This window comes from Sciurus carolinensis, chromosome 1, assembly GCF_902686445.1.
Source record: "Sciurus carolinensis chromosome 1, mSciCar1.2, whole genome shotgun sequence".
Taxonomy (NCBI): Eukaryota; Metazoa; Chordata; class Mammalia; order Rodentia; family Sciuridae; genus Sciurus; species Sciurus carolinensis.
The window spans coordinates 107,852,457-107,870,496 of NC_062213.1; the positions used below are offsets into that span (position 1 = coordinate 107,852,457).

General features: G+C 34.7%; 1 protein-coding gene and 1 pseudogene across 2 annotated transcripts in view; one reads left to right on the plus strand and one right to left on the minus strand.

Moving 5' to 3' along the window:
• The window catches only part of Rsbn1 (round spermatid basic protein 1), a 44,907-nt gene extending 27,915 nt beyond the window's left edge, over positions 1-16,992 (plus strand). For both annotated transcript variants that reach the window (XM_047563602.1, XM_047563610.1), the window contains 5 exons: positions 5,920-6,057; positions 6,349-6,491; positions 9,718-9,885; positions 11,659-11,767; positions 12,401-16,992. In XM_047563602.1, the coding sequence (XP_047419558.1) occupies positions 5,920-6,057; positions 6,349-6,491; positions 9,718-9,885; positions 11,659-11,767; positions 12,401-12,877 (1,035 nt within the window). In that variant the 3' untranslated portion in view covers positions 12,878-16,992. The remainder of the gene's footprint in view (positions 1-5,919; positions 6,058-6,348; positions 6,492-9,717; positions 9,886-11,658; positions 11,768-12,400) is intronic.
• LOC124992604 (eukaryotic translation initiation factor 1-like) lies at positions 10,438-10,775 on the minus strand (annotated as a pseudogene).
• Positions 16,993-18,040: the final 1,048 nt, after the last annotated feature.

Here is an 18,040-nt window from a genome sequence, read left to right on the forward strand (position 1 = left end):
TTCAACAAATATTTATTACCACATACCAGACATTTTGTATTATAGTTATTTTCTAGTAAATAATACTGATTATTATTCTCTTTGACAAAGTTTATATTCAAACATATTGCCTGATTTCTGAGTAATTTAAACTTTTTCTACAAAGAACCAGATAGTGAGTATTTTACCCTCTAGGATCCATAACATCTCTATCACAAGTAATTAGGACTTAACTGCCATTGTATTGTAAGCAATGGGTTTTACTGTGTTTCAACAATACTTTGTCAGTCCTGAATTTGGTCTTTGCATTGTAGTTTGCCAAAACTGGTCTAAAACAATAGTTTATATTTCCATAGCAATTAATCACTTGTTAACTCCCTTTAACCTAATTATTTAGTGAAAATGCCTCCTGGGGTAATGAATGCCTTCCTAGTCTGCCAGTTCTTTTTTCTTTTTATCCTTTTCTTGATATGGGGTGTTAAGCTGTTGCCAAGATTATTATCTTAACTCTTGGGCTACAAGTGATCCTCCTACTTTAACCTCCTTTCTAGTTGGGTGTGCAGGTTCATAACTGCACGTAGCTCTCACAGTTTAATTAGCTAACAAAGAAGAATCGTCTTGTCTCAAATATCCATTTTCCCTTTAGTGCTGTTTTTGATCCTGTTTTTCGATATTCTTTCTCTCAGGTCTTATTCATTTAAAAAATTATACTTTGTAGATAATCCTGAAGTCTGTGCCTCTTGTCCTTTTTTAAAAAAATCTAGTAATAACTCCAAATCCAACTTGTTTAAAACCTATAATTTTTTTTTTTTCCCCAGTGCCAGGGATTGAACTCAGGGGCATTCAACCACTGAACCACATCCCCATCTCTATTTTATATTTTATTTAGAGACCAGATCTCACTGAGTGCTTAGCGCCTTGCTTTTGCTGAGACTCTTTGAACTCTCGATCCTCCCATCTCAGCCTCTGGAGCCTCTGGGATTACAGGTGTGTGCCACTGCACCTGGTTTAAAACCTATAAATTTTAATGTATTTTTTATGTTTTTTAAACATAAAGCCTTATTTATTTAATCACCTTCAAGGATAAATAGGAGTTATAAAGGTGGATGATAACATGTGAAAAGTTGTGGAGGCAATCCAGATTATTTAGAATGTGGAAATGTCTATTTAGGATGAGGCAAATGTGGCAGTTTTTTGTTTTTGTTTTTTTTTTTTAATAATCAGGAGGGACTTTGTCAGCCATGAAAAGAATTGTGAGTGTTGATATATGTAATATGGTGCTACTAAAGAATTTAAAACAGGAAAGTTGAATGGCAAAATATTTTCCCTACAGAGATCACTTATAGATGGTATTTTGGGATAGGAATCCTGAAACAAGGATACTGGGTAAGAGGTTTTTGCAATGAGGTGAGAAATTATTATTTCCTGAATTAAGGCAATGTAACTGCAAATTTAGAAGGATCGATTTTTGTATAGAAGGAATGAGGAGGAAGGGCTTGTAAATTTCTAGCTTGGGAACTGAGAAAATATATTATCATTAACTAGTGAAGCAACAGAAGGGACAGAAGATGTGAAGTGGAAGGGAACCTTATAAGAAAATGAGCTCAGTTTTGTAGGTATTGAATTTGAGCATGTCTGTGGGCTCACCAGGAGGCAGTTGTATGTAAAAATCTGATTCTGAGAAACAGTTTTAATTTAGAAAAGTAGATATGGAACATAGCAGGGCACAGGTGGTAGTTAAATCTGTATTATAATTGAAACCACCCACCGATAATATGTTGAATAAGAAATAGGCCAACTCTGGAACAACCACATTTTGGAGAGGAGGAATTCTGGAAAGGAAGTCAAGAAAAGGATGACTAAAAAGCATCCCTTGAATTTGACTGTGAGGAGATAATTAGTGATTTGTTTCAAGGGAAAGGCATGGGCAGAAGCCTGATTGCAAGGTTATGAAGAGTGAATAGAAAGTGAGGTAAGGTAAAAGAGACAGGAAAGAGAGACAGATATTGCAAAAGTAGGATTCTGATGTAGAAAAACTGTCTCAGACCAGTTGTACAATATTCAATTTATTTATCTTTATTTTTCTGGTACTGGGGATTGAACTCAGGGACACTCGACCACTAAACCACATCCCCAACCCTATTTTGTTTTTTTTTTTTTTGTGGTACTGGGGCCAGGGCCTTGTGCTTGCAAGGCAAGCACTCTACCAACTGAGCTATCTCCCTAGCCCCTATTTTGTATTTTATTTAGAGACAGTGTCTCACTGAGTTTCTTAGTGCCTCATTGTTGCTGAGGTTGGCTTTGAACTCATCATCCTTCTGCCTCAGCTTCCCAAGCCGCTGGGATTACAGGTGTGTGCCACTGCACCTGGTCCACAATATTCAATTTAAAAATGGGCTTACATGATAAAAGGGACTTACTGGCTTATGAAATGGGAAGGTCCAGAAGTAGGACTGTTTGGTAGAATATTTCAGGCTTGGGGTTTACAGGCAAGGTTGGTGAAAGGACTAGAATATGAAATCATGTTTATAAGAGAGATAAACCTTGAGGTCTAGGCTAGATATGGAAGGAACTGAAAACAAGATGTGACTGATACTCAAAAATAAACACATGTAAAGAAAGCCAGAGGTTTAATTTAGTGTAAAGGAATGAAAGTGGGAAGTTTGTGGTTTTCTTAAATAAGGACTTTGTCTAGCAAGAGCTGGGCTAACTTAGCTACAGTTTTCCAAATAGTCCTAACACATTGCATCTCTCAAAATCTAGTCTTGGTGTTTGTAGAACTTTCATTTACTTGATGGATCTTTTGCCATTAAATACAAATTTAACATTGTTAATCATTCTTAATTCTTTGGCACTCATGTACACAGCATTAGTATTCACACAAATGTGTGAACTTGAAGATGCTTTTAAGATGAGGGATTTTTGTTTTGGGGTTTTTTGTGGCGGCTGTACTGGAGATTGTACCAAGTCGGTTTTTACCACTGAGCTATATCCCTAGCCCTATTTATTTTATTATTTTGAGACAGGGTCTCCCTAAATTGCTGAGGCTGGCCTCCAAATTTTGATCCTCCTACCTCACCTTCCCTAGTAACTGGGATTACAGGTGTGTGCCACCACGTTGTTGGCCTTGACAAAATTTTGAAGTCATAAAAGTTTGTTTTCTTTTGTGTCATATCCTCTCTTTTTCTTCTTTTGTTCCCTACCCCCCACGCCAGGTTTACTTTCTTTCTCTTTCCGATAGGAAAATATGCTTTACATGTATTCCTGTCACATATTAATTATTCTAGATGTCTGCATTTTTAAAGTTGTCTTTAAGTTCAGTGCTGCCGAATTTAGTGGTATTTGAATTAGGTAAATTGAAGTAGTGTGATATAAAAATATGAATTCACTCTACAAAATTTAAAGTAATCTGAATTTCTTTAGGATAATAATGTATTAAGAGTTGCATAATTTAAAAACTAGCAGGTCAAGTAAATTAAACTACCACATGGCAATGTGCTTTTTCAGAGTTGGTCTTAAGGAGCTTTAAAGTATGATAGGTTTTTAGGGCATTCCTCTTATAAAATGACAATGCCCTGTATAGATTAAAATTCTTTCTTTGTAAAGGAATTTCTGATATGTAGGAATAGCTGGAGAAGTGTTTGGGAGAGAGTGATATTATTATCCCCAAAAGCATATAGTTCCTGGAACTGGTACTGGAGATTAAATATGCTTTAATTGTTTAAGGGTGCTTGGCTTGGAGGGGTTAGAATAATGATCGGGAAATCTTCCTTTCTCCCTCTTCCTTATATGTATACCCTATGATGATCTTCTTTTCTGTGCTACCTCCCCTGACATATTTTAGCATTATGATCATATGGACCTACAGAAGAAAAATGCATACAAATAAATGCAAGGTAAGGGCTAGAGAGGTATCTCAGTGGTAGTGTTGCCTCGTATGCATAAATCTCTGGGTTTGATTCCCAGCACTGCAAAAAAAAAAAAAAAAAAAAGTGGGAAAAAATTATTATGCAAGGTAATTCCGACCTGGGTGGTTGCTGCTTGAGTGACCTTGGGGGACGGATTTATAAGAATTTAAGAAACCTCCGCTATAGAGTAAGGCAATCAGATCTGGGGAGGGAGGAAGGGAAGGAAAAGGAAGTACTGGGGAATGAGATTGATAAAAGTTATGTGCATGTCCCAATATGGCATAATAAATCCCATGATTACAAATAATTATAATGCACCAATAAAAAAATAAAGAAATTTCCACTAGTTGAAAATAAGATCTAAGATCCCTTTTTCTGTGTATATGTACAGTGTTAAATTATCTATGGAAAAAAGTAGGGAGTTGATTCTAAAAATGGTGCTGAAGAACTAATAGTGAAGAATTATTGAAAGAAATAGTGAATGATCATTTATGCAGATTTTTCTCTTAAGGCAAAGTAGGTGACATTTAAAACAGTTAATAATCAATTCTTAAAATCCTTCTTGAATGTTCAGTAGAGACCCAGCTTATAAAGCCAGCTGTGTATTAGGCTTTTCAATTTATTCTACATATTCACTGAAGTAGAAAATGCTAGGTAGCTGATCTGAGGTGGAAATTCTGGTTTAGAATTCAACATATTAAATCTAGTCCATCTGTATGCATAGGAATAATATCAGATTGTATAAATTGGTAGATTCTATTTAAATGCTACAAAGGCTGCAGTGGGCTGCAAATTTATATAGGATATGCCTTAAATTCACAGGAGGGTTGATACAGGTTGAAGCCTTCCTAGTCCAACACTCAAAATTTTTCAGATTTTGGACCAGTGCAGGTTTTGAATTTTTGTATTAAGGATGCTCAGTTGGTAAAGTCTGTGTAAATATTCCAAAACCCAAAAGAATCTGAAATCCTTGTTGCAAAGGGGTGTGTGTGTGTGTGTGTGTGTGTGTGTGTGTTTGTGTGTTTTGGTTTTTTTTTGTTGTTGTTTTTTTTTTTTTCTTGGTACTGGGGATTGAATGCAGGTGCACTCAACCACTGAGCCACATCCCCAGCCCTATTTTGTATTTTATTTAGAGACAGGGTCTCCCTGAGCTGCTTAGTGCCTCACTGTTGCTGAGACTGGCTTTGTGATCCTCCTGTCTCAGCCTCCTTAGCCACTGGGATTACAGGCGTGCGCCACCACCCCCAGTTTTGCAAAGTGTTCTTAATCTGTACAGAGAAAAATGTGTATGTGTGTGCAGATAACAGACTTAAGAAAAGGGAAAGATAGTGGAGGGTGACCAGGAAGACTTCTATGGGGGGGAAAGCCTTGAACTGATTTTTGAAAGATGGGTTGATTTGGGTTGACAGAAAACAGAGCATCCCAAGTTGGACAAATTCAAGAGGAAACTCATTAGGGATACAAGTAAGCTTGTCGTAAGTTGAGTGAAGAAAAAAGATCAGACTGCCTGACACAAGGAAGTAATGGGAGACTGAATTTGGTAAAGTCAGCCTGGTATCTGGCCTGAAGTGAAGACTTTGCAACTAGGGAATACACAATGAATATGGAAGATTAATCTGACCATGGTCTTTGTTTCCTGCCCTGCCAATTTTACTATTTATTTGAATTTTACTATTTTATTTTAATTTCACTATTTTAATTTTTAATTTCATTGTTTATTTTCACAGTTGCACCAAGATCACACTGCAAAGTGTTTTTAGAGTTCAACAATCATCTTAGAGAATTTTTTCTTAATGTCTCCCTATTTCTTTGAAACTATAGGCTAACTTGCACAATGAAATTTGTTTATGGCACATGTTATACTAACGTATTTGTCAGTGTGCTTGGCTACCTCTCTATAACTAATCTTTATCCAAGGATATGTTCTTAGTATGTAGAAGAAATAATAATATTAGAAACAATAACCTATTCTCATTCTTTAATTGCAATGCACTTCAGTCTTTTTTTTCCTCCTCCTTTTGTTTTATCTCAGGTCAACAGGACATACTGCTGTGGCACCTACCGGGCAGGTCCTATGCGACAGATAAGTCTTGTTGGAGCAGTAGATGAAGAAGTTGGTGATTATTTCCCAGAGTTCCTTGATATGTTAGAAGAATCACCATTTCTGAAAGTGAGTATTAATTTAGATTATTTAAGTTCTGATGATCACTTAGGTGAACACTTTAAAGACTACTGAGTTAACTTTGCCTACTAAAATTAAGTTTTATGCAGTGTTTTGGATAGACATATTTAAAAAGTACTGGTACAACATACTTATTCTTTTTTATATAAATTACTACATAATGAACATTGTTTCTTTATATACATGTGCAAAAAAAGCTTTTTAGAATTTGAGTGAGAGGTATTACCCTATAAATGGTGTCAAATTTTTAAAATGTGATTCATTCATCTAATTTTTTAGATGACTTTGCCCTGGGGTACACTTTCCAGCCTCCGACTACAATGTAGGTCCCAGAGTGATGATGGGCCTATCATGTGGGTAAGGCCAGGAGAACAGATGATTCCTACAGCAGACATGCCAAAGTCACCCTTCAAAAGAAGACGGTAAACATTTATTTTTCTCAAATAAGCAAAACTACTCTTTTTAATTGCTTGCTTATAAAAATGATTGAGACCTGAGCACAGTTTGAAAACCACTTGTCTAGATTATTTATGTAAATCTTAAGTAAATATTCTAGCTGTGAGTTTCTTAATCCAGATCACTCATTATACAGTCATCCGTGTGAGGTATCATCCTTAAAAAACTTTTACTTCTTTTCTTCAAACCCAGGTCCTGTCTCCAGAATAAAAGATCAAACTCTTTAGTGTGATCTATAAAAATCTTTTATAATCTAGCCCAGTGGTACCTCTATATCTGCTTCTTGTCTTCTTTAGCCATAGTAAATTCAGTTTCCAAACCATGGCCTTTCAATACTCTTTGCTTTTTGCACTGTCATTTTTATTGGATGTTTTTCTTTAATTGTTGTTTTGTTTTTTGTAAAAATTCTGTGTATATTATGATTATGAACCTTTTTGTTTTATCTTTGCAAATTTTTTTCCTTTTAGCTTCAGTGTTTTTTCCTTACATTCAGAAATTTTGTTTATATATGGTCAGATCTATATATCTTTTCCTCAGAGTTTTCCTGTAATAGCAGGTTTAAGAAAGGCTTTTCTCTAATAAACTATTCAGCTACATTTTTTCTTGGCAATTCTGTAACTTTAGTATTTACATATTTAATCTAACTTGAATTAGCTTCCATATAGAGGAAGAAATTTAACATTTTCCCCAGTACTTAGGTAGCTGGACCAACATCATTAGTAATTTGTTTCTCTATATATCTGAGGTACCATCAAATTTTATCTCTATTAGGATTAAGTATTATTAAGTGAAACATTCAGAAACACTTGAATTAGAATGAATGAATAAATACCAACTTTATCTTTTGGTGTATTGTAATTAAAATTTCTTGTTTCTGAAAATGGTGAAAAACTTCCTAGTTATCAAGGGCACTGTCAATGAAGATGACCTTTGGATTTATGAATGCTAGATTTAAAGAAATGTATGCATAGAGTTTTAAAGAAATTAAGTAGTACAGTAGGGCTTATGAAAAATCCTGCCCATTATTCCCTCCCAAAGGCAAATGTGTTTTTTTTTTGTTCTGTGTATAATGTCTTCTTTTTTTCTTGTCTGAAAGTTTATTGCATCCTCTACCACTGGCAATCTGAAATTTTTCAATGCATCTCAGTTTGGGTCTTTCATTCTTATTCTTCATTTTTCTTCTTATTTTTTAATCATCCTTTTTGTTGTTTAGTAAGCCCTTAAATTTTAAAAGGGCTCTTTTCCTTTCCGGGAGTTTTTCTTGCTTAATTGCTTTGGTAATTTCACACCTTCCCCCCCAAACTGTTAGTTGAATAATAGATGTCCTGATTTGATTATCTTTCCTTTTACCTTTTCCTTTTGATTTGGGAACACTTACTTGATTTTTGTCTTCTAACTTTTCTTTTGAATTTTAAAATTTTAACATTGTTTATTTTGGTATTTCTTTGTCAGTCTACTACCTTCGGATATCTGGTGATGCTTATTCTTATTTTGGAATAAAGCACGGGACTTATTGGAAGTTCCATTTATATTTCATTTAGGGTTGTCAATAGATAGGTTTTACTTGAAACAGGCATAGATATAGACATTAAATTGTATGTTCAGGGTGGTGGGAGGGGTTAGCGTTAGGGTTAGGGTTAGGGTTAAGGAGGGTGGTAAGAATGGAGGAAGGAAGGACTGTATAGAGGGAAAAGAGGGGTGGGAGGGGTGGGGGGGAAGGGAAAAAAATAACAGAATGAATCAAACAACATTATCCTATGTAAGTTTATGATTACACAAATGGTATGCCTTGACTCCATGTACAAATAGAGAAACAACATGTATCCCATTTGTTTACAATAAAAAAAAAATTGTATGTCCCAATGTCAGGATTATGTTAGTTCTACTCATGTGGCAAATTTAGTATGTTTAGAGAAGGACATGCAGATTTTTTGGCTGAAATTTTATTAAGATGGTTTTGGCTATAAGCAACAAAAAATTTGACTTAAAGCAGTTCATAAAATAAAATGTTATCCCACATATTAAGAAATGTGGACAGGTTGGTTGTAGGTACTCTTATGAGTAAGGAAATTTCTCAGAAGATTCCTCAGTAGATTTCATACTATCAACCAGAATCAGTTCATGTCCCCTCTTAAAGAAGTCACTGGCAGTGGGAATGAGCTTACCATAATTTGCCAGCATTCACCCAGATCTACCTCTGGAACTTGTAAATGAGATCATGTATAGGATAGGATCAAATGCCTAAAAAAAATCAAGGTCTGTCAGGAAAATAAAGGGGAGAAATGGTTACTGGGTATTAGCCATAGTGCACTCCGTGGGAGTGATTTCTGTCTGCATTTCTGTCTGCAGAAGTAGCAAGTGACTGGTTTTTTTGGAGAATTATACTTTAATTCCCCTTTTCTCAGCTTCATTTTATTTCTGTTCCTTGTTATTTTGCCTGTTTTTTGATTCGGGCTTCTCCAGGGTCTGTTGGATAGATTTGCTGCCTTTTTGATTGCTGATACTATATGGTTTTCTTTGCTTGGTTTTATTAGTCTAAGACACTGTGGTCATTTTCCGTCATGCAGAACTTAGTTGATACTGCTCAATCCCTGATTTCTTTTTTTTCATTCATTCCTTTACTATCACCTCTAGATTGTTTTATTTAGAAACTTTTGAGTACATTAAAAAACAGAATATAATAAACTTCCATGCCTTCAGTATCAACCGTTATCAACTCACAACCAATTTTATTTCACCTAGATTCCCATCCAACTAATCTCTTCCCAACATTAGTTTGAACCATTTTATTTTCAATTTAACATGGAAGGAGGTCTTATGGATGCTCAGTTGCCATGTTGAGTAAAGATCTAATAGATTGTATTGAGAATTAGAAATGAAGTTGACTAAGACGAGAGTATACAGCCTTAAACTTTGAATTTTATTTTCTGTTGCTAGATGTCTAAATGTTATATGTTCATATACAACATTTGGTCCTCAAACATACAGCTGCTTTTTTATGTTCTACACGGAAAGGAAGCAAACCATATTAATCATTATAATATAGTATGTTAAATGTTAATGATCAAAATCATTCTACTCCTCTTAGCCCTAATCTTATTTTAACCTAGTATTTCAGCACTTTTTCACCTATTGCTGTTAATTTTTGCTTGTTTCCTTCTTGTTTCCCCTTCACAATAAAATCTATTCTAGATCAATGAATGAAATTAAAAATCTCCAGTACCTACCTCGGACCAGTGAACCCCGTGAAGTCCTTTTTGAAGATAGGACAAGAGCTCATGCTGATCATGTAGGTCAGGGGTTTGACTGGCAGAGTACGGCTGCTGTTGGGGTTTTGAAAGCTGTACAGTTTGGTGAATGGTAAGTTAATGGAACTCAACTGCAAGATTGACTATTGTTGTCTAGGAAAATGTGGGCTTTCTTTAAAAGATTGGGTGGAGATTGTTTTTAAAATACACATAAAGTTTAACATTTTTTAAACGTATGTTCCTTACTATTAATTACAATCACATTGTTGTGAAACACATCTCCAGAACTTTTTCATCTTTTAGAACTGAAACTCTATGTCCAACAACTCACTCCCCTTTTTCCCCCTCACCCCTTGATACTGGTAACTACTTTTTTTTTTCCTGCTCTTTTCAGTTGATTGCGTGAAGGTGTTACACTAGTTCAAGTTAAAAGTGGACCCCAAATGGTTACATTATACAAACTGTGAGGTTTTTAAACTTGTGACAAGGGGCAGAAGGAAAATTGTACTCATTTTTTTTTTTTTTTTTTTTTTAGCGGTGCTGGGGATTGAACCCAGGGCCTTGTGCTTGCAAGACAAGCACTTTACCGACTGAGCTATCTCCCCAGCCCAATTGTACTCATTGAAAGGAAATATTCACTTAAATTTCAATGAACCACAAGTACTTAAAACCCATGAACCTTCAGCTGATCATCCTTAGCCAGTCCAGTCTTTACCAGGAACTGGCATATGTTCTTGCACTGGTCACCCTGTAGCTGAATTACTTCTCCATATTCTGGATACTCAATTATAGTGCCATTACAGACAAATTTCTTCTTGAACGTCTTCACTACTTTCTTTTTATCGTACTCATCATGATCCCTTGGACAGTACTGGTCTTCCTACCATTTGTCTTTTGAATTCTTACATGGATATAATCTTCAGTGCCACTTGGAAGCAGGTCATCACCCTTACTTGCATCAGCAAGGGGGTTGAAAGAGTGGAGATTCTGGATAATGGACATATAATTCCTTTTCCTTGATGGAAATGGCCTGCTGAAGTCTGCTGCAGGAGGCAGGAGGCAGGAGGCAGGTGGGCTGGGATGGGGGAGGGGCAAAGTGTCTGGAAGCCAGAATGGTCCAGCAGGAGGCCCCTGAGTCCTTGGTGGTGGCTCAGTGACTGGAGCCTCTGGTAACTACTTTGTTTCTTTAAACTTAACTACTTTACTATCTCATATAAGTGGAATCATGTAATAATTTTGTCTTTTTGTGACTGGCTTATTTTTCTTTTAATGTTCTCAAGGTTCATCTATGCTATAGCAAGTGTTGGAATCTTCTTCCTTTTTAAGACTGAGTGCAGTCTATCACACACACACAAACACAAACATTTTGTTAACTATTAATAAACTCTTGAACTGCTTCCATCTTTTGGCTATTTGACTCTGAATGTGGGTATACTAATCTCTCTTTCAATTTCAGTTCTTTTGGGTATATACTCAGAAGTAGAGTTGTTGGATCATATGGCAATTCTATTTTTAATGTTTTGAAGAACTGCTGTCTCTGGTTTTCATAGTGGCTACACTATTTTGCATTCAGTTGGAACCCAATTTTAACAAATTCAGGACACAGAAATGCAAACTAATGAGAGAATTGAAAATGTATCTCATTTAGAATAAAACTATTGTTTTTAGGCATTTTTGTTTTAATTTTACAACTAATGTGATTTTTATGATTTTAAAAAAATAGTTTTGTTAGTTTTTATTTTTGAAAATTGATTTCAAGAAGCAAGAAGTTGTATGTTGTATTTCTTTGCTAGTAGTAGCAGTTCCAGGAACTGGGAGGCTGAAATTTGTCATTGCTTTTTGTAGTGGATTCTTATCCTTAAAACCTTGATTTTGTTAATAATAGGAGTGACCAACCTCGCATAACCAAAGATGTGATTTGTTTTCACGCTGAGGATTTTACTGATGTTGTACAGAGACTTCAGTTAGACCTCCATGAACCCCCAGTTTCCCAGGTAATAACTTTTGCTTTTTATTACTCTTTGTGTGAAATATTAGAAATAAGTATCTATCCATTTTGAGTTTCATCTTATAACTAGATACATAGGATAGTGAATTTAATTTTTATTCAAGGTAGTGTGTGTATTGTGGGTAGGAGAGGTGCTAGAGACATCATTAAAACAATATCCCAAGCAAAATGCTTCAGTCTTTGGGATGCCAGGTGGGCTTCAGGTGGTCAGACAGTCCAGGGTGCTCAGTTCTGGCCAGGAGTAGTCTCAAATGTTAACCTCATTACACTGTTGGCCCTGGAGAGCAAAAAGATTGAAAGACACTAAAGGAAGAGATGAAATGTTGCCTTTTTGTGAAGGAAAGAATACTGATATTTAGCTATACTTTCAAGTACTTATTTAAATGATTCCATATAGGCCATCTGAATTTAACCTGTCCTTTGTTACTAGAGAGGTAGTAAAATGAGAGGAAAAATGTTTCCCAAAAAAACATTTTAGAAAGTTATGTCTCATTTAGTATTGCTTAAATTATTGTTTATAACACATTTTATCCCTGTTATCCTGTGCTAATTATAATGCTTTATTTGAAAGAATTGTTACATATTTTAAAGTCTTATGTAACTTTTTGCCTTTCTTTAGTGTGTGCAGTGGGTGGATGAAGCTAAACTAAACCAAATGAGGCGGGAAGGCATTCGTTATGCTAGAATTCAGCTATGCGACAATGATATCTACTTCATCCCTAGAAATGTTATTCATCAGTTCAAAACAGTGTCAGCAGTGTGCAGCTTAGCCTGGCATATAAGGCTTAAACAGTACCACCCTGTTGTGGAAGCCACTCAAAACACAGAAAGCAATTCTAACATGGACTGTGGTTTAACTGGAAAGCGAGAATTAGAAGTTGACTCCCAGTGTGTGAGGATAAAAACTGAATCTGAGGACACATGCTCAGAGATACAGCTTTTGACAACTGCTTCATCATCCTTCCCACCTTCATCAGAGCTTCATCATCTACAGCAAGATCAGAAGACTCAGCCTATTCCAGTTTTAAAGGTGGAAAGTAGACTAGACTCTAACCAGCAACACAATCTGCAGGAACATTCAGGCACTCCTGTGTGACATGTACATATTCAAACACATTTTTTAACTTTTTTAAATTTTGATGTGAAGTTATAGTTTTATAACTGGCTTAAGTTAAGTTTTATTGGAGAAATCTTGCCTATAATTCTATAAAGAGAAATGACATTCCACAAATGTCAAGCATATCTTTTTTACACAGATTATGCAAAGAGTTGTATCTTATCCCGTTAGTACAGTATGTAATAGTGGGTCTGCTGCTACTTTCTGTTTTAAGGTGTGAGGTAACAATTCAATCTCTTCTTCAAATCGAAATGAGAATTCTCTGGAATAACAGATTTAGTTCCTAAATTATTTACTTCCCTTAATTTTATCTTGCCTTGCCTCTTGCCATATTTACTGTTTCTATGATAGAAATTGGATTAATGGTTTAGTACTGTGTCTTTATGGCACATATTCAATTTCCTCAGTAAAGATGGCATGGGTTGCAGGAGAATTCCTGCATCTGGTATATGGGCAAGTAAGTTATTTTGTTCCAACCACAAAGAACAAGTAGTGTCTAAGGAAAATTCAGTGGCTCTCTGGTTTCTTAACAAAAGAGAAAGCACAGCACTTTCTGATCCAAACTGTCTTTTTTGTATCTGTTATTTAAAGCCCAGTGGATATTTCAATTAAAAAAAAATCTAAAGATGAATAGTCCTTGGTCATTCATTATCCATGGTTTATTAATCTTTTCTAGAATATATGGTAACTATGGAAGATATTTTGGGTAAACAAGATAATGTTGACATGATATTCTGTAGTTCCACTTCCTAGTATCCTAACATTTCTTGTGGTTACTTTTGCTTCCTAAACTGATCACAAATATTCAAAGTTAGAGAATGATTTCAATTTTTCTAATGAGGCTGCCATATTTTGAGCATCAAACTTAGGAAAAAATATTCTTGTGATTTGGCATCAATCTCTTCATGCTGAGTATCTATTTTCAAAACACTTTATAGTTTTAACTGGTAAATGAATAACTGGGTTTATTTATACTTACCTCTATGTTGCTATTTTCTAATAAAGAATGTGGCACTAGACTTCATCCTAGAGTTTGAGGTAGCCTAAATTTAGCTTAGTGCCTGAGTATTTAATTTCTTTCTTTTTTTCAAACAGGCACAGTTCACATAGCTAATGTGGTCTTAACTTTCTATTGTAGAATGTTAATGTGATACACATTATACTTTCTCTTAGTTAATAATACAGTAGGCCTTGATTTTATTAAAGGAAGAGTATTCCCCACACCTAAGACCAGATTCTTGTATCTACCTGGTTACAGTGCAATTTGAAGTTTGTTTTTTTTCTGGATGGTGAAATTTGAAATATTTACATTAATATAGGCAAAAAAAAGATGCTGCTTTATTATGTCTGTCACCATGAAAACTTAGCTGCATCTTTTGAAATATCGGATATGAATTTTCTCTAAAATATTCTGAAATAGGTTAAATCTTATATAAATATTACTTTGTGCAATATTGTTGTGTAGTTAAATGCATATTAGCAAAGTATAGAGGTCACTGTGTAAACCGATAGAAAAGTAACCATCAGCAAATACTACAGTGATTAGTTAGAATCTGTATTATTCCTTATATATATGTATATGTATGTATTCTCTGTTACAAAGGATGAAGACAATAGGGAAACATTTCAATGTAAACCATTTATGAATTGGAAGTGATGTTGGTTTTAGTTATCTTTGTAAATAAGGTAATTAGAATGATATGAAAGGTAATGTGATTATTGCAGGGGTGTTTTTAAATCCTGTGTATAAATTCTAGGGTAAATTCTAGTTTATCAAGACTAGTTTTTAAGGGACCTTTGAGGGTGTTTTTGTTATTTTGTGGGGAAGGGAGTTAATCACAACGTGTGTGGATTTGGGTTATTTCTTTCTTTTATTTTTCTGTCCAGAAGAATTTCATAGAGCTTTACCAGGCTGTGCAAAAGTAAAATTCTTCTCAGGCAACATTTGCTTTTTAAAATAATCATGAAGAGCAAGGTTGTTAAAGCAAAAAGTTTTTATTTTTGTTTCTCTTGTCTTCCAAGATCCGATTTCCCCATCTCCCACTTGCCATCCAGCAGATGCCATCTGTCATCTAAGCTGGTCATTACTAATAAACAAGGAGACTGTCTCCTGACAGCCAGCACTGTGTGTAATCACTCAGGAACCAGCGGATCTGCAAAGACCTACAATCAAAAGCAAATCCCCGTTTTCCTTTTATAAAACATTCTACCCTCACCTCCAATATAAACACATTTAAGGATATGAAAAATGTTTAAAATCATGTACTAATAAATTCATTGTATGTTAGAATTGCAATAGAATGGAGAGAAACATTTAGCTAGTAATGTATCTGGAAACTGAATGTCCTATGTGAGTATTAGATTTTGATAGCATGCTTTAAAGACTGATGAATATAAAAGCAGAAGTTTTACGTTTCTTACTGCTTTCAAAACTGTATCCTAGTTTAGTGATACAAATGATTGCAATTTTCTGAATCATTAAATTATTTGGTTTGGTGGAGTGAGGCATGAAGCAATCTGGCGTCTTCTGATTTGTAAAGTAGTGATGGCAGTGAAGTTGTAATTGAAATTTAATCTGAGCTTCCTTTTTGGTATATTATCCTTTGTGCCAACTCTTGAGATTACTTGCAGAATGTGGCTATACATTTTAGTACTTTGTGGAGCGGAGGGATATTTTTAAAATGTGCTTATAGAAAAACCTAATAAATGAATATTCCTAACAGTAAATAGAATGATTTTATGGTATCTATAAAAAGGATAAAAGTCTTCCCCTTGCCCCAGAAATCATTCTATAATTACCAAGATATGCTAGGAGTAGGATTATGATTTTAAGAGTTATCCCAAATTCATAAAGCAATAATAATAAAAACCTATGTGTTAGTTCCCTCCTCCAGCATTTTAACTCTTTTTAAAAATATATCCCTAGGCTTAATTGTACTTTTAATTTGCTTATTCAGTACTTAAAATTTGTTTAACTGGTCCATCATTTTCCATTATTTTGGAAAGTGCCCTGTCCCCTCAGAGACAGTTGGACTATTGGTTGACTAATATTACAAGCTCTTGTAGGGGGAAAATAGGGAGCTTATTAAATAAAATTCTTTACTAAACTTTAGAAAAGATGTCTTGCATCATCAGTCTTATTAGGCATAAAAGTCATACCTAACGACTGGAGAAACTTTTGCTTATTGTCTTTCCCTGTATAAATATTATTGTCTAGACTGAAAGCTAATATAGGAAACAAGACTCCAAAATCCGTGGAAATATATTCTTAGTGAATATATTCTTGATCATTATTACTAGCCCATTATATTTTCATCTGTATTTGCCATTAAAACTATTTGCATTTATACATTTAGGATAATTGAGTTTATGTCTTTAATAAGTCTGTTTCATCATTACTACAGGTTTTTTAAAAAGAACCTTTGAGTAGCACATGCCAGAGGTTCACATTTGTGCTAAGTTTTTTGGTTTTAAAACAGGTGGTAGCTGTATTTATTGGTCATGCAAGTAGAGGAAATGCACAATACACATTTTTCTTAAGCGCATAAAGGACTTGTCCTCATCTTGAAAGTTCGTTGCTTTAAAAGCAAGTATCTCTCCATAAATATTATGCCCTTCCATTTTCTTCATAAATTTTTTAAGATCCACTTGTGCATGTAGTTGAGACCACTGTCTCTTAAAATATAGCACTTTTCAATTCTCTCTAAAGAAATACTTATGTACTACTTCTATCACATGTAAATTTTCATGTAATAGTGTTTTCTGTGACTAAACTCCATTTTGATTGGCAGCTAAGACTTTTTTTCTGTGGCTTTAATTTATCTAAGAGGTCTTTGCATATAGATGAAATGTATAATTTGCCTGGCGGACTATTTGCGTTGTGTGGCCTTAGTTTGTTTATTGACATTAACAAGTGTTTTAAAAAGGTTTTTAATGAATAGTCTTAAATCTAAATTTGTGTGAATAATAATCCTTTTAACAGTGCTTTTTTGTAGCTGTCTAAGTGTGTTAAATTGTTAAGCTATTTCTTTGTAAAATAGGACAATGGAATGCATAGAGTTTTTTTTTTCCTGTAAAGTATTTTTTTAATAAACAAAGTCTGATTTGTCCTTTACTTACGTTTCATCACAAAATGAATAGCACATGTGAATTCTAGAAACCTGGACCATGTATTTATAGTACTATCCCCCTCCCTACTAGCTCTATTCTGTAGTATTATTTATAATTTTTTTTTTTTTTAAATGAAGTCTTGGACTTTTCTTTCCCAAAGATAAGGTCATAAATATTAGGGGAAACCATCTATATTGAGGTGCAGAAAAATTAGGCTTGTGTTGTGGCAGGCCTCTTGCTGCTTGAATTGGTTTATATATACTTATGAGAAAACAATCTTAAATTTCTATTTTTAGATATTCTTGAAAATGCAGGGAGTAATGATGAAGATGGTGTATAGACTTTTCAGATCAGCTGTGTGACACAACAAAATGGTGTTTTTTCCTCATCAATTTTTGTGTGAACTTCTCTTTAATTGTAGAACCTGTCCTAAGCACTGATAGCCCTTGGTTCTGATTAGGAAAGGAAAATGAAGGGAACTTTTTTGGAGTAACTGTCATGGGCCAGGCACTTTACATGAAGTTGTCTCATTTAATTCTCTCAGCTTTTAGTAGAAAGGTTATTAACTCTGTAATACACGTGAGAAAACAGACTTGTTAGATTGAATAAATTGCCTAAAATTACAGAGTTCATTAGAGCAGGGATTCAAATGCAGCTCTGGGTTTAAATCCCATACCTTATGCAGCTGCAGCCTTTGAAAGCACTGAAAAGTTTGTAACAGGGCTTCTGAAAATGGTTTGCTACTTGACTATTTCCTAATTCCATTTACCTGGCTCAGTTCCTCCACTCCCCAAAAACCTCTTGTGTGCTAAACAGTAAACTGCTTTTGCATGTAATGTAGTGTAATTTAGGCCTTAAAAACAAAATGAATCTTTCATTTGTCATTTAGCTTTTTTAGTTTGTCCATTTGCCTTGAAATCGGACAGAACTGTAATGCTCAACTCTAAGGAAGGGAAAAGCTGCCAAGGGGCAAAAGCAGTAGGAAACCATTACCAAGGTGTGGGTGAAATAATTTTAAAAGATTAGTCCTGT